The 15,586-nt window shown below is 44.9% G+C and overlaps 1 protein-coding gene across 1 annotated transcript; it reads right to left on the reverse strand.

Moving 5' to 3' along the window:
* Window positions 1–357: 357 nt before the first annotated feature.
* On the reverse strand, window positions 358–14,561 carry st8sia2 (ST8 alpha-N-acetyl-neuraminide alpha-2,8-sialyltransferase 2; the record flags this gene model as incomplete). Its single annotated transcript, XM_080475541.1, has 6 exons — window positions 358–2,797; window positions 6,991–7,284; window positions 11,150–11,407; window positions 11,491–11,631; window positions 12,999–13,055; window positions 14,464–14,561. The coding sequence occupies 6 exons, from the start codon at window positions 14,559–14,561 to the stop codon at window positions 2,494–2,496; spliced, it is 1,152 nt and encodes a 383-aa protein (XP_080331667.1). The 3' UTR covers window positions 358–2,493.
* Between the last annotated feature and the right edge of the window lie 1,025 nt (window positions 14,562–15,586).

Here is a 15,586-nt window from a genome sequence, read left to right on the forward strand (position 1 = left end):
CTCAGGTCTCCACACACAGTTTGAAAACATTCTTTTGAAGCGAAACCAGCGAGTCGAAATTGTCCGTAGAGTGAGTATGTTTGATTGTCTTGTCTTTCTGTGTTTGCTGTGGAATCATCCAGGGGATAATCTGCCTCTGGCCATCATCTGCTGGGATCAGCTGAGTTGGATAAAGGGGTGTGGCAAATGGAAGGATGTTGGAGGTCGTTTTCCTCTGCCGCAGAATAGATTTCAAGCCAATAAGAGGAATAAGTAAATTTGACATTAGATCAGAGTGAAAGCTTTGCACATGGCTATGTCATGGAACTATGTTTTTGCAGAGACGCCACCAAAGACTAGTCTTTTACATGAATCTTTGCTCAAACTGGAACAACTTTATTTCTCGGGGAGTGAAACGGTTCATTTCGAAATAGTAAAATCCATTGTTTATAGGCACAACATAGCAGCAGCTACAATTCTTTTTAAGACTTCACCCAAAAGTAACACAAAGTGACTTAAGGCATCCATGTTCCCACCGCTTCCCTCCTCAGTGTTCTGCAAGCACCAGAAACGTGGTGAGAAATCCCTTTAAAGCTCAATATTGGGGCCTATCATTTACAACATCTGGAAGAAAATACATTCATGACAATAAGCGAAGCTCTCCCTACTCTCACCGGAAGACTACTGTCTGACCTCACGACGAAGAAGCAGCCGACGCTCTCGGAGGACAGTTTACAAAGTGACTTTACTAGTGTGACCAAGTCTAAGTAAACATTCATATGTGCACAGCTGCGACACTCCTCCCTTGTGCTCACAGCCTCCAAATACAATCTAACATGGTTGCGCGCCTTCATTTGACTCCCGAGGAAACCGAACCCACCACGCTGGCGTTCACGTCACCCTTTTCAGATTTCGCTTGTGAGACCAAGTGAGGGACTATCAGGGGAAGTGTTATCGCAGGTAGCACAGCACGTCACATCAGCCCCTTCAGGAGCGCCTTGTCAAGTACATCTGCTTTGAAAAAGAAACGTTAGGTGTGTTTTTGCTTCAATCGTCAGCCTCCCTGATTATTAAGTGCTTCCATCTTGTGGCTCAAACGGTGACTAACAGGAGCCGTTTATTCAGCTGCTCTACATGCCATGAACATGCTGCCATACATCTCTACTAAAGCCCTATTATATCATAAACTGGGACCAACACAGTCCCATTACTAAGTTTGGAGAAAAAAAATATGTTTTTTTTTTATTTTTTATATTGCTTCTATTTTACTCGTCCTCTCTGGTTTCCATCTCCAGGCACACCTCAAACAATTACATTGTCGTTGAAAAGTGAATTGTTTAGTCATTAATTGCACACTCATCTCAAAACTTGAATCTCAGTTTTAAAACAATTTTTTTTTCACAAGATCAAATGTTTTTGCAATTTTTTTGGGGGGGGCACTGATTTTTAATGTTCATAACTCTAAAGCTAAAAGTAAAAACAATAAAAACAAATAAGGCCTGAAATGTTTCACTCTATGTCTATTGCAAGTAAACTATAAAGAATTTTTTTACTTTTTTCAAAAATACATTTTGGGGTAATTTTACTTTTCTACTGTGTTCTATTTATTTGAGATGCAGCTCTACACTGAAAGACGCATTATGCAGCGACTGTTGGGCTCTGGAATTGAATCAGTGCAGTGTTATCATTTAAATTTCCCTATACTCATTAAAAGTAGCCCAACACCCATGTTCAAAGATAAATGTTGCTAATGAGCATTTCTAAAATAAATGCGCATGTTTACTCAAGACAGGCCATTCATTTCTATTCCAAAAAAAGGTCATCTCTCCTCATGACTATGCAGAAAAACTATATTGGTCCATCGAATGAATGGAGCAACGTGGTGTTAAAAGTATTTGATCGCTAATATTCACTGGACTAGAACCTAACGGAGCATCTGTGAGACAGTGGATCAGTCCAGTTCAACTATAAGACTTGCCCCAGTTAGGAGCAGCTCTCATGGGGGAATGTGACGACGTTCTTCAGAGAATTAAACAACCTGGTCCTCGTCTCTTCAGATTGGCTCAGATGTGCGATCTGTCTGAAGTGTTGATCTAAACCTCAATTAACAAATAAAGTAAATAAGATCCAGCAAACAACTCCTATTTGAGTGAGTATGGTGTCATTATGCCTCATGAAAATACAGCTGAAATGTTAAATTGTAGTAATAACTTCTTTTCTTTTTTGTCCCCCCCCTCACACAAACGATGTGCTTGTGTTTGTTTGCTTCACACTTGTAGCCTCGGGTTCAGAAAACCAAAAAGTCTCAGCTGAGCTCTGACGCCGGAAGGTTTAGCGGTTGCCATAGAAATCTCAATAAAAGGTAAAACACTGACTCCCTGTCGGAGCTTCAAAATAGAAAATGTCCATTCCAATTACTGAAAATAAGTTACTTCAAGTTTCACAAAAGTGGTAGCAACAAGAAAACTGCTCAGTTAAGAAAGTCGGTTTCCAGGACGACATCGCCCCCTCAAGCTAATTGCCGTCTGGGTCCGTCTGTTCGGTGTCACAGGTCCCGGCGTGGAGCCGCAGCGCGCCGTGTCTATGCAACGCGCTCAAGGTCCTGAACTCCAAAGGCATCGTGTGAGGACTGGAGCTGGAGGTGTACTCGTATTTCAGAGTGTCGTAGTAGTGGTATTTCACCGGCTTTCCCTGCGGGTCCAGTGGGAATGGCCAAAAGCCGTAGAGATGGATCTCCTCACAGAAGCGGGTGGCCATGGTGTACATGAGGAGGCCCGTGGTGGGACGCTTGATGTGGACGTTGTTGGTGAGCCAGTACCTGTCAACAAAGACGAGACGAGACGTCATTCCAAAAAGAAATGCAACGTCTCTCTTCTAATCAAACCGATGAAATCAAGATTGACTGGAAAGCCTTTTGTCCTGCAGGAATATATTGATATCAAGCCGAACCTCAGAAAGAGGATCAATCCTAAATCAAGATTATGAAATCCTGCAGGATATTTTTCTGTTCTTTCCGAACTTCAGAGGTACGGCTGAAGCAACACGTCGACCGTCTCGTGAGTGATTTTTGATGGATAACAAAACCATTATATCGTGTCCTGTCACCCATGGCAGGTCTGGTATGAGTTCTTCTGATAACCAGAACCCCCAATTACCAGAACGCAGTGAAATAAGAGCTTTGCTCCCATATAACAGTCATTAGTTTCCCCCCAGGACATCCACAGCTCAGCTTCACCAGCGGGGTCGCACATTTATAACATGAGCTTAATCGTACCATTGAAAAACTCATAAAATATTTGAAAACTGTTATTAAAAACTTTTAAGTAAGCTGGGAAAAGTGACAATTTTCCAGCCATAAAATCAAAACTAAATCCAGCTGTGTTGAATATGATTACAGTCATGAGGGTGAAGCGGAAAATCACCATTTTCCAATCATATGAAATGTGAATCATCTGTGTCCTGCTGACAAGGACATGACAGTATGTCTCACACACACAGGAGTCCCTTTAAGAAATACAACAAAAAGAAAGAACAAATTCAACGTCTCCAGAACACTACCTCAGTGACTATTAGCTTTGATCGCCAGCCAAACATCCAGAAGATGAACTCGAACTCAAAACAGTAAAAACATGGAAGTTCTGTTTTTAAACCCCTACATGTTTCAGAGTGAAATCTCGACAGGTGAAGCAAGAGGTTGGCTATTTTTTTTCATTGGACAAAAAGATAGCTACAGATATTTATGGGAGAAACAAACTTTCTGGATATTCACGTTACTTCTTATAACTAAAACTCCCTCACCATCTAGGATGTCGAGGAACTTCAGAATCTACCATAAAACAGGGAAAACAGAATCCTGCACATATGTACTCGTCATTACGGTGACGCACAGGACATCTGCACCGTGGAACCGTTCAATCACAGACAAGATTCACTTCCAGGAGTCCCTAGATTTACAACGTGCAGTCAGAAACAGTAACGTTGAGAAACTCTTCAGTCATGAAATCAAACCAAGTCCAGCTCATAAAGGGTTAAAGCGTGTTTTCTTCATTTTATATCATTATAATCTAAACGTCACTGTGTTTTTCACTGCCGACTTAACCAATGGAATCTATTTATATTTTCAGGCTAAATTAAATTTTCTAGATTGGATCATTGCTGCAGAAAACACTCAGAGCCAGCACCATTTTTCTAAACACAAAGAAAGTCCTTTTTTTTCAGTTGGAGACGAACTGGTCCAATCTAGTGCCATTTGCGTGATTCCATCTGTACAGAACGAAAATAATTCCCCATTGTCTAGTTTCAAGACAAAGAAACTCCTGTAGTGACAGAAACTCTGGAGTGAACGCTCCTCCACTCGGCTGAGCAACTCTTCATCTTCCAAGGGCAATAACTCTCACAGGCGGAACTTGTTCCTGCGTCTGCTGAGCACTCGCTTTCTTTCCTTGCATCAGCTTTCTCTAACCAAGCTGCGGCCCGTCGAGGTGTGCGTCTCCGCAGCTGCCTTCTGCTTAAGGCGACCTGTGAAACCCCCAGCGACAGTGACGTGGATCAAGCCTCCCTGGGGAGCAGCTTTCGGGGGCACAGATGGTCAGACGTCCACTCGCCCTAACTACATTGTCTCTTCCAGTCACTGGCCCATATTGTCCGGGCCTCAGGCCGTCGCTGCCTCCTCTCACACCCGCAGAGGTTAGTGTGCAAGGTTGCATTAAGATGCAGAGGCCGTACTATTTAGATCGTGTGCCTTGCAGGACAAACACTGGGCAGGTTTACAGTTCGGCCAAAGGCAACAACAGACCGTACGAATCCAGACAACCAGAAGAAACAAACCGTTTTTCCCAAACTTGATTTAAAATTTCGGGGCCACATACATACTATATAAAGCGCTGTTTCATATCGCATCGCTATTACAGAGTATAGCGTAAATAAACGCAGAGTTGAGGGTGAAACTCTTCTTTAAAAAGGACTTGCGTTTCACCTCTAAGGCATTTGGAATGTCTTTTATAAAAAGACAGCTCTTTAAGGACTGACGTGGTCCGTTCTGCGCCTCAGCACTGGGAATTAGCGGAAGCATAGAAAATGGGATCACTTGGTGGCTGACCAGCAGCCGATGTTATCCTTTTAACGAGGCAGGAACGATCCAGAGCGGCAGGGTCTGCCTGCGATGACGGAGGCAGGAAGAGAGAGGAAGAACTGCAGAGTGATTTTATGAAAGCCTGAAGGCAGCAGAGGTTGGATTTGACAGATCTGAAAAAATAAATAAATAAATAAAAAAACTAAACTCCTACATCATTCCTATATTTACACCAAATCTTTGACAAGCTTCAAAATAAATCGGCACAAACATTTTTTTTTATATGTAGAACGTGATTTTAAAATGCTACAAACAAATCTAGTGCCAAAGCTTAACAGCTTTTCTTGTTATCTCTGCTTCACCAGAACTCCTACTGAAGGCCTCGAAACAACACGGCTGACAAATAAAAAAAAATAAAAACAACAAAATAACAAAACACAGATCACAGAAATTCAACAGAAGACTAACGGCTCTTCACAAGACAATTTTCTTCTTAAGCGGCGTCGGAAATGTTGACATCACAACCTCAATTAAAGCTAAAAACAAATCCTACCAACATGCCTCTTTGTTCTGCTCTGCAGAATCCGATGAGAAGATGGACCTCATGAACAACATGAGGTCCATCTGTCCAGCGCTTCCATACAGATTCTCCGCTGGTTGCCTGGCAATCTCACGGTTTTGACATGGGCTCATTACATCCTGCTGTTTTTGCCAAGACAAAGTCAGCGAATGTGAGTGTTGTGGGGGGGGGGGGGGATCTATGGAAATGTTGAGCCGCTGCAGAGGAGCAGGTTTCCTCTTTCTATCTTGAAGCCAGTTCTGGTAACACATTACCAGGAAGCCTGCAGGTCGTTTCAACTGATTTTAGGTAGTTGTGCTTTTCAATCAAATACGGCATGTATCAGTTTTAGACTGCATTTATAGGAGGTAAAAAAAAAAGCAATAGAAATACACGTCATTAATAACAGTGCAAAAGAAACAACGAGTGCTGTCTGCACGACTTCACAACATTAAACTCATATCATATGTATTCCTCTGGGTGGTCCACTGCCTAAGAAAATACATACATGAAGCCAGAACAGGAAGAAAAGGAAAACTTCTATTGCATCACAAGGAAAAGAGTCCTCCAAATGCTGCATATACAAACTGAAGTAATCTTGTTTTGGTTGAGCTCCAGGGGGAAGCATAAGGAGGGATAAACCAAATAAATTATTTAAATGTGAAATAAATATGTTCTCATGGATATCAAACCTGGGAATATAAGCATCCGAGAAATGTGTGAGAAGTGTGAGACTGAACCTTCAAGACATTATTCTGATATCTGTGCTGAATGTTGGACCGGCCGTGATGAAGAGCACTTTAATCCCTTTAACACAGTTATGACTAGAATACAAAAACATCATCTGACCAATCTGCCCAAATACAACAATGACGAGCACGTTAATGATTATTTACATGCATTCGTATAAAGCCAACAACAAACAAAGTGGGTCGTCATTGTGCTTCTGAGGGGTTCGTGGGTATATCTTTGGTGTCTGGTCATAAGCAGCTCCCGGTTCTTGCATAAAGCGAACTGCCGCCTCGCTTGTGCTTCTCCTTAACACACAAGATGAGAGCGCAGTAGATTGTCTAATCAAACTCTCAGCAAGACGGCAAATGAGCAGAAGCTGAGCCTTTAAGAGACGGAGGCAGCAGCAAGTAGCACTCAGAAACAAACAGCATTGTGTTTAAAATACCGCCGTCTTAGTGAAAGCCATTTCGCAGGTGGGATAAATAAGAGCTGACGGGCGCTGCACGCTGGTTTAAATAGGACAGAGTGGATTACACACACACACGCACGCTCACACACACACGCCAGCCTTTTGATGACGCTGCTCGCAGGTGCTCCTACAAGACATCCAGCGCCAGGTGCAGCGGCTGTTACCGGGCGGCTCCCTTACCCTCTGACGGCGTGGAGCAGGCGCAGCGACGGGAAGGCGGTGCGCACGTCCACCGTGTGCAGCAGGATGAGCCGGAGGGCCCACTCCACCCGCTCCTCTCCGCCCTTGGCCATGAAGGCCGGGATCCACAGCACGCTGCCGCTGAGGCTCCGGAGACGCTGCAGGAAGCGCTCCCGCCACTCCTCGCTGACCAGGTCCAGGAAGGCCCGCTGCACCACCGAGGGGTTCATGGTCACCAGGTTGGTCCGGCAGCCCACGTCCTGAGAGTACTCCTCCACCGGCGCCAGGTTACACCTGGAAGCACAGGTGGAGTCATTTAGGGTGACCAACCACAGGTTTGACAGCAAAGTACCCACCCTGAGCCGGGAGGGTTCGAACCTTCTTAAGAGTGAGAAAACAGAACTTCTGCATCACCTTTCGAAACCTCTGAGAAATAACTTCATTTTCTATTCATTCTCAGACGTCATTACCTTGAACCGGTTACAGGAATGAATCAAGTGTATAGGTTTCTCAGTCTTTCGTACAATAACGGAGCGTTTAGCGTTCCAGAAAACAACTGACCTCGATTACATTTTCATAAATTCTACATTCAAAGTCTCTCAGAGGAGAGGTGAAATCCCTCCAGGAGAAGCAAACGCCTTGATTCCTGCTACGATGGAAGATCCTGGGGTGAGAATAAATATTGAGGGCACTCAAGTGTTTCTCAGTCCCGCTCCCCTGTTATCAAACTCTGCAAAAAAGGCAAACGCGGTCCAACTAAATCATCTCCGAGTCAAAATAAACACGCGTGTCAATTTTTGAGAAGCCCCTTCAAGACATTCCGTGTTAACAAGGACAAGATGGATTGCGCGGGGAGACGGACAACCGCAAGACACCGGTCTCCGGCTGTCACTGAGCCGTCGCTTTATTTCCCCATCATTAATTTACAAATGCAATCTTGTCGCTGTCAAATGGTTGTTTCAAAGACAAATTGATCTCCAGCCGACACACATTCATACATCACCACTGCATGTCACTGCGTCTGTCCTCTCTGTGCCTCCCCGCAGGACGTCCACCATCCGAGCCTCACGCACTCATCAAGCCTGCAGTGTGGCGATTAGATGGCTGTCCAATGTCAGCTTGTTTGTTGTTCTCCGTCTCATCCCTTTTCTCTTTCACCCTCCTCCCGCCCCACCCTGTGAAGGTGGATGTACTAGAGCAGCTTCCCAGCCTCTCTGTAGCGTTCACAACATTTGTGAATGGCCGTGTTGTAAACCGGAGCTGTGTAAATAAAGTTCCACCGAATTTCTTCAAGCTGGATTCAAACTTTTGGTTTAATCCATCAAAGTCCAGCAGAAATGTTTACCAACAGTTCATGTTCCACATCTAGCGGAGTTTTTTTCCTCAACCCCGGTCCTGGAGGACTCTCTGTTATCGAGCTCTGCAGCGGCCCGACAGCGACCCGTTGGTCAGAACCAGTAAAGCTTTGGGAGCCGGCTGCCACAACGCATCGAACGCCAGACATCAGCGGAGCTGCTCTGGCAGTCTGGAGTATTCCAACACCTTCTTCTGTGTGTTTTCTCTGTAATTTATCACCCATCTGTATGTCCTCCAGGCTCGTCAAACCGTTTCTGCCCCGCTGAAGGGGGAAACGGAGCGGAAAGTAAAAGTGAAATTCAGCAAAAAAAAAAAGGATCATATGTTGCCGAGTGCAATTGACTTCCGTTTTGAAGAAAATGTTGGAAAACACAAAGCTGGTAATTATCTCAACTGTCATCCGTCTCTATCCTGTGAAGCGAGGCGGGGGAAAAGACACCGGGAGTGCTTGTTGTTGTTGTTGTTAATTTCGTTCATTTAATTAGCGGCTTTTGGAGTTTTCTTCCTGTTATCTTTGCTTCACCACATCTCAGTGCAATCATTTATTAGCTTTAGTTCCATGCTGCTTTTCACATGAACAGGAATAATTCCACATACATTCAAGAAATGGCGAGATTTGACCATTTCTATGAAACAGTTTAGAAGGCGGCTCAATCCTCTGAAGCGACACCAGCTGCAACACTTTGCTGGATTGGAGTGATTTTCGTGTGTTTTGAATAGTTTATCCATGTGTTTCTGTTTGTCAGGATTACAGTTATTAACCAATACCAATGCGGGGGACAATAAAGCAACTTTTGACATCATCCTGAGGCGTAAGTCCTACTTGGAGTTTATAAAACTGTATTTAAATGATGTCGACGCCACAAAAACATCTGAATATTTCTTTCTCAGTCACATACAAGTTCAAAAAAAATAGACTGTCAATGAAATGTGAATTGTTTTATTAGTTCTACACACATCATTCAAGCATTTATGAGGATTAATTGTTCTGATCGTGGCCTCTGGTTGAAAAAAGAAAAACATCTAATTGTATAAAATATTTTGATAAAGAAGTATTTCTGGGTTTTTTTAAACTTCTAAATGAAGGAAATTGAAACATTTTAGTTTATGTGGAAGAAATATTAAATATATGTAAGTTTCACAGTTTCAAATTAACCACAGCAGTGGTTCTCAGGTGGGTTTACGTCGCAAGTTTTCTTTCCTTTTTATTATGAGATAAGTTAAAATAATAAATGTGTAATACAGTAGCAGACAAAGTGTGTAAAAGACTTAAAGGATGCTTTTTTTTTTTTTTTTTTTTTTTTAAATTGCCTGTGGATTCTGAAATACAGCAACAAAGAATTCATCGATTTATATTATTTTGAAATGCATCCGTAGTTTTCAACTCCCTATGTTGCCTACTTTTCCAACTTAATGGCCTCCATCATTCCAGTGTAATAGTTAATGTTACTGCTGAAGAAACATCTGGTTCAGAGACGTTATTACACCACTGAACTGCAAAAATCTACTACCTGCCCCCCCCCCCCCCCCCCCGAGTATTAGTATCGAGTATCTCAGAAAATCTCCCCCAAAACTGTCAACCTACTTTGTGGGAACCAGGGGAAGGGCACTGAAACTATATTTAGCCGAGACGTTATCTCTCTATCTGATATGCGAGTGCCAAAGCAAATTCCTCCGCTTCTCAAAATGACACATTTCCTGCTCTCTGCCTTCAGCCAGCCATTACCGCCATGGCCCCGCATTATTATCACGCTGCCGGAGTCTATAAATCATGACCTCTCCTCATCAGCATAACATCGCAGCACTTAGGAAAGACAAGATATGCAGACAACAGAATCAATTCCCGGATGAAAAAAAAAAAAAAAAGGACACGCGGGATTTTAAGGTCCACTCAGCCATCGATCAGTCGGCTCAATGAGGTGTTACTGCACACAGCTGCTTCCGTCTCCATTTATATGACAACATTAAAGCGCTGATTTACGACACGGGGATCCTCCACTAAAGATACCCGAGCAGATAATGCAGGAGTTGAACCAGAACGCTAAGCTTCGCGTTAAAATACGAGCGCAATACGGATGCATTTGGGGGAAAACGTCAGCCCCTCGGCGACTCTTCTTCTGGTACCCAAACACAGACCGACTTCACAAACAGAGTTCTGTGGTAAATGAGAGCCGCTATCTCTCCGTCGAGCACAACGCGATACTGCTGGACGCAAACGCCTCTCAAAATGTCAATTTCATGTATAATCATGCATTTAATTGCTCTCAGTCTGGCAGTTGGCTTGAAGATATTAAAAAAAAACAAAAAACTGACAGCTTTTTCAAAAGTGCAATTAATGTATTTCCAGCTGTGTGGGCAACCAACTCTAAAGTTGAATCAAACCGAGAACTCCAGAGTGACTTTCATGCCTTAATAAAAGTATTCCTCTTCTTTACAATGTGAATTATATTCCCTGAAAAGTAAGATAAGTCTAATGCTGAACTTAATGTGCAATTACAGCTCAAGAAACTTCCAAAGTGAAATCACTTTTGGTGTATAAAATGTAGTCTTTTTTACCTGTCAGAACTTATTAAAAAGCTAATTAACAGTTCCAACATAGATCTACTGTGCGAGCCAAGTAGGGTTTCCTCAAATGATCAAATAAAGCATCTAACGAGTCCTTGCCAAACAAAAACGATAGAAGATTGAACAGGAAACACAAGGAGAGGCTGGAGCTTCTGGAAATCACTAAATAAAACGCAAACTGTTCAAATCGTGCACATTTAAATGTAAAGAAGAGGGGAAAAAATAAACAAAACTCAACCTGATCACAAAGTCATGAGAGTCGATCTCGGGTCCACAGCTGCTGTTCAGCAAGATCCCAGAGTTCCCCACGATGGCACAGCGCCGGTGATGCTGGTTCTTCATGGGCGACACGGTCGGCAAAAGACGATAGAGATTCTCCGAGATGTTTGTGGTGCTGTGGCGATCGAACACATAGTGGACGATGTCTCCCGGCTTCAGCGTGCCCTTAAGAATGGAGATATCTCTCTCCGGGTCGAGGAATCTCAGAATGTTCTTCCTGTGAACGAGGGGAAAATATACAGTTTGTACGTGCATATTATACCGCCCGGCAGAGGTGATGAGGCGTAGGGCAGGAAGTACCTGATGAGGTTGGAGAGGGTCTTATTGAAGGTCCAGGCGTGAGGCGAGGGTTTGGCAGATGCATTGAAGGCTGGACGACGACGATCCGTATCTGTGCGTTGTGGCGTCAAAGTGGTGGGATCCACGGGCAGGGCAGCTTTTCTGAAATGCAAAACAACAACTTGTATTTTTTTTTTTTTTACATAGAGGTGATCTTTCAGGTTTTTATTTTTGGCCTTTTAAGTTTTGGAAATGACTGATAAAACTAAAACTCCTCCGACTCCAAGCAGACGTAGAAAAGAGGAGAACAGTCGGATCCATTTCTCGGAGTCTTACATAATTGTTTGCTTTTCATTTGCTTCCGCCGACGCAATGGGTTTTAAAATGAAACACTTAAGATGTGGAGAGTCTGAGCTTCAGCCGTTGGAACTAAGATAGGTTTTGTGTGTGTCCCTAAAACCTTTTTACAGACCCATTGGCTGCCCCAGGCTTGCGTTATCACTTCATTTCCAGGATGCCGCCGATAAAAGTGGCAGACAAAACACAACACTGCAAACATGAGATCAGCCACGCAGCAGTGAGGGACCGCCACCATGGAGCTACCGAAGTAGCATTCTCGTCGAGGCCGCAGTGCGAGGGTGACAACGTGAAGGCTGAAGGCTGCAGAGAGGGCGACGGGCTTTTGGCGTCATAAAACCTGAGGAGAAACACTGCAGCACAGGGGGAGTCGGCGCTTTCAGCAGACTTGGCAAAGAACGCACAGAGTCATATTATATTATTGGATGCAACAAAATTCAAAGAGAAAATAAGAGATTCAAATGGTGGATGAGCCTTTTTCCGTGCCTGTACTTCAAATCACCTACAGTTTTTTTTTTTTTTTTTTTAATTCATTGCAGCAGGAAGTCGAGTTAAAAATGACAATTTGCTCAAATGTAAAAGTTTTTCTTTAGAATTTTCAACTGGTTGAGCTTGTTGGCTAAGATAGAGACAATCCGTATATACATCTTTCCTTCAAAATAAGAGGGGGGGGGGGATGGAGAAGCCGTCATTACTGGAAGCTTTTTATGCCGTCGTCGGGTCGTATGTGACGCCTGACCTACAAACAAGCCAGACGTTCACAATTTAAAGAGAAATATGTACGTTTATTTCTGGATCTGGTCGAATTGTTAAAATGGTAACATCCATTCATCCGCCTTCTCCAACTCATGAGGTCTCATGGGGGGTGGGGGTGGGGGCAATCTCAGGCGAGCCTGTAGCCCCGGCTCCCGCTTTTATAAAGAAGTTCAATTCAGTATTCTCTTTGCAGCAGATGTTGGCGTTATCGCATGGACACCACCACAGTGACGGGTATTTATAGCAGCTGCTGCCGTCTTGCCTTAAAAAGTACCGCTGTGAATGACTCACTGTGTTATCAAGGCTGCGACGGATTCAGTGACCAATGGCAACTGGAAACTATACAGAAACCATTCAGGTCCCTACTGGTGGTCTACAGTGTGTGTGTGTGTGTGTGTAAAGATAACATTTCAAACCTGTGTGGTTTAGGTACGAGTCGCTGTGAGCTCATCTCCTTTGAATGTCCAATATTTCTGTGGGAGGAAAAAAAAGAAAAAGAAAAAGAAGATTGAATTATGAATCACTCACTGATTCACAGCCTGGCTTCTCCAATCCAATGCTCCTCCTGTAAGTCAGCAGCAGGCGTACTGTACATCCTCCCCTCAAGACAGAACGAAGGTGAAAGGCACACATCAAGGTATTTTTAGACAAAAATCCACCGTGGACCCATTTGCTGATGTAATGAGGAGAAATGTGGCCTTAATGGAGCGCCATTACGCTGAAAGGTGCTTTTCTTTTTCCACCGGCAAGTGGGCAATCTTTTTGCAGGAGGGTCCATTACGTCAGCCCAGATGCATTTCACGGTAAACACGGCGCAAGTGTCATTCACATTTGTAAGCCTCACACAATTACACTCTTGTGACCTTGGACACGTTGGTATGATTGTGCCGAGCGCTCAGCAGCCGCACCAGTGAAGGAGTGAGAAGCTTTAAACTGCTGCCGGCCCGTCTCAACCGTCCTGGTGGCTTGAAAACATATTGGTGTAATAGTATTAAGCTGCATTTATGCAGAAGTGGAATTGGTTCTGGTTCTTCTCCCACGGCGCATCACAAACCAATGTGACCTCATTACGATGTGAGCCACAGCCGGGTAATTGCATTCAAAACAAAATGTTCTTGCTGAAAGGGAAATCTGAGAATCCCCAAAAAGCCTCACAGAGACACACAAAGTGGGGTTTGGTTGTTTTTTTTGGGTTTGTTCTTTGTTTCTACCCACATTTTCTTTCTGCACATCCAGGTAACACAGCATCTGAGGAGAACCTGAGGAGGGATGGTTAGATTTTTGTTCTGGTCTTTTTGGAGATTTTGCAGGTCAAATGCAATGAGGGGCACCTCTTGAGTGTGAGAGACTTGTAAAGGTTTCTACTGCACTGCTCTGAAAACGAATGAGAGAAAGAAAAAAAACATAAGAAGCAGGAAAGCTTCCTTTGTTTTCTAATTCCCCCCCTCTCTCTCTCTCTCTCCCTCTTTCCCTCCCTCCCTCCCTCCCTCTCTTATAGTGTAAATGTATCCCATCCTGCATGCAGGCTGCTGCAAGACAAACAGCCTAATCCTTGGAGACCCGGACAGGCAGCTGCTGCTGCTGCTGCTGCTGCTGCTGCTGCCGCCGCTGCTGCTGCTGCTGCACCCTAGTGTTACAAATGTAGAAACAAACCGCTCAGCACTGCACATCCCACCACAAAGTTTAAATACATCCGATTAGAACACTCATTCATTCTTCTCCCCGCTACTTTCACAGACTGCATCTTCTGCAAGAGGAAATGAAGCTGCAGGGCAGTACAGGGAAACAATAGGCTGTGCGCACACACACATTAATGCAAATGCAAATGCACAGACACACACACACACACACACGCGCGCGCGCGCGCACACGGCTACTTACGCAGTTTCTTCCTCCACTTCTGCAATATCATCAATGATGAGAAGAACAACCAGCAGCGTCACAAAGCCGAACAGCAGCGTGCGGAACACGAGCGGCATGGCTGCAGTCTGACTTCAACCTGCTTCTGTTTTCCATTCACTAATCGACAATCCGCTCAGTCATCTCTGCCTTTGTTCTTATCGCCGGGAGTCGGACCCTCCCCGGTCCCCGGTGCTCTCCTCCCTCCCGCGTTTCCCGACGGGCTCCCGGCTCTCCGCTCGCTCCCTCTATTCCCCAGTCAAACTTTGAACGCGTGCACCTCCGGAGCGGAGCCTGCCACCGGAGCAGCGGGACGTGGACCACATGCAGCCTTAAAGGCGCGCGCGGGGGGGGGGGGGCCCTCTCTCTGTCCCCCTCCTCCTCCTTCTCCTCTCACTTCTCTCCAGGTGTAGCTGGCTCTCCGGTGGAGACACTGCGGCGCGCCACGCGCTGCGCAGGTGGACGGCAGGTCTGCGCCAAATGGTCCCGGGCAGCCGGCGCACAGGAAGTAGTCCCCCCCCCCCCAAACCACAGCTTTTTCAAACACACATTTATTAGAACTTGCTCATGACTTCCAGTCCCGGTGTCAAACACTTTGGTCCAGTTCAGGGTGACGGGTCACTGTGGGTGAACCTGGTCCAGGAGCTGGTTCATCCACCCCCCCCCAACCAACCAACCTGGAGGGACAGCAGAATGCTTCAGGCCTCCACCCTTTGACCTCTCCGCCATGTTTGAACCCTACCCGGAGACAAACCTCCTGCCAGCTTGGCTCTTACTCACCCTGCCAAACTTTTAGTGAGACATTATTTAAAGTCACTGGTTAGTTTCTCTGGCCTCTCAGAGACATGGGTTCAAATCCCGGCTGGGCCTTTCTGTGTGGAGTTTGCATGTTCCCCCCCGAGCACGTGCAAGTTTTATTCCAGGTTTTCCGGTTTTCCTCCCACAGTAGAAGAACGGGCATGTGAGGTTACTTGGTGACCCTGAAGCGCCCCGAGGTGTGCATGAGGCAAGCAAGGCACTATGGTCACATTAACCACACGAGGGGCGACGACCCACATTACCTCGTATGAATGGGTACGGATGGTGCATGAATGTTGGTGGTGGT

Source organism: Lipophrys pholis (assembly GCF_963383615.2).
Source record: "Lipophrys pholis genome assembly, chromosome: 11".
NCBI lineage: Eukaryota > Metazoa > Chordata > Actinopteri > Blenniiformes > Blenniidae > Lipophrys > Lipophrys pholis.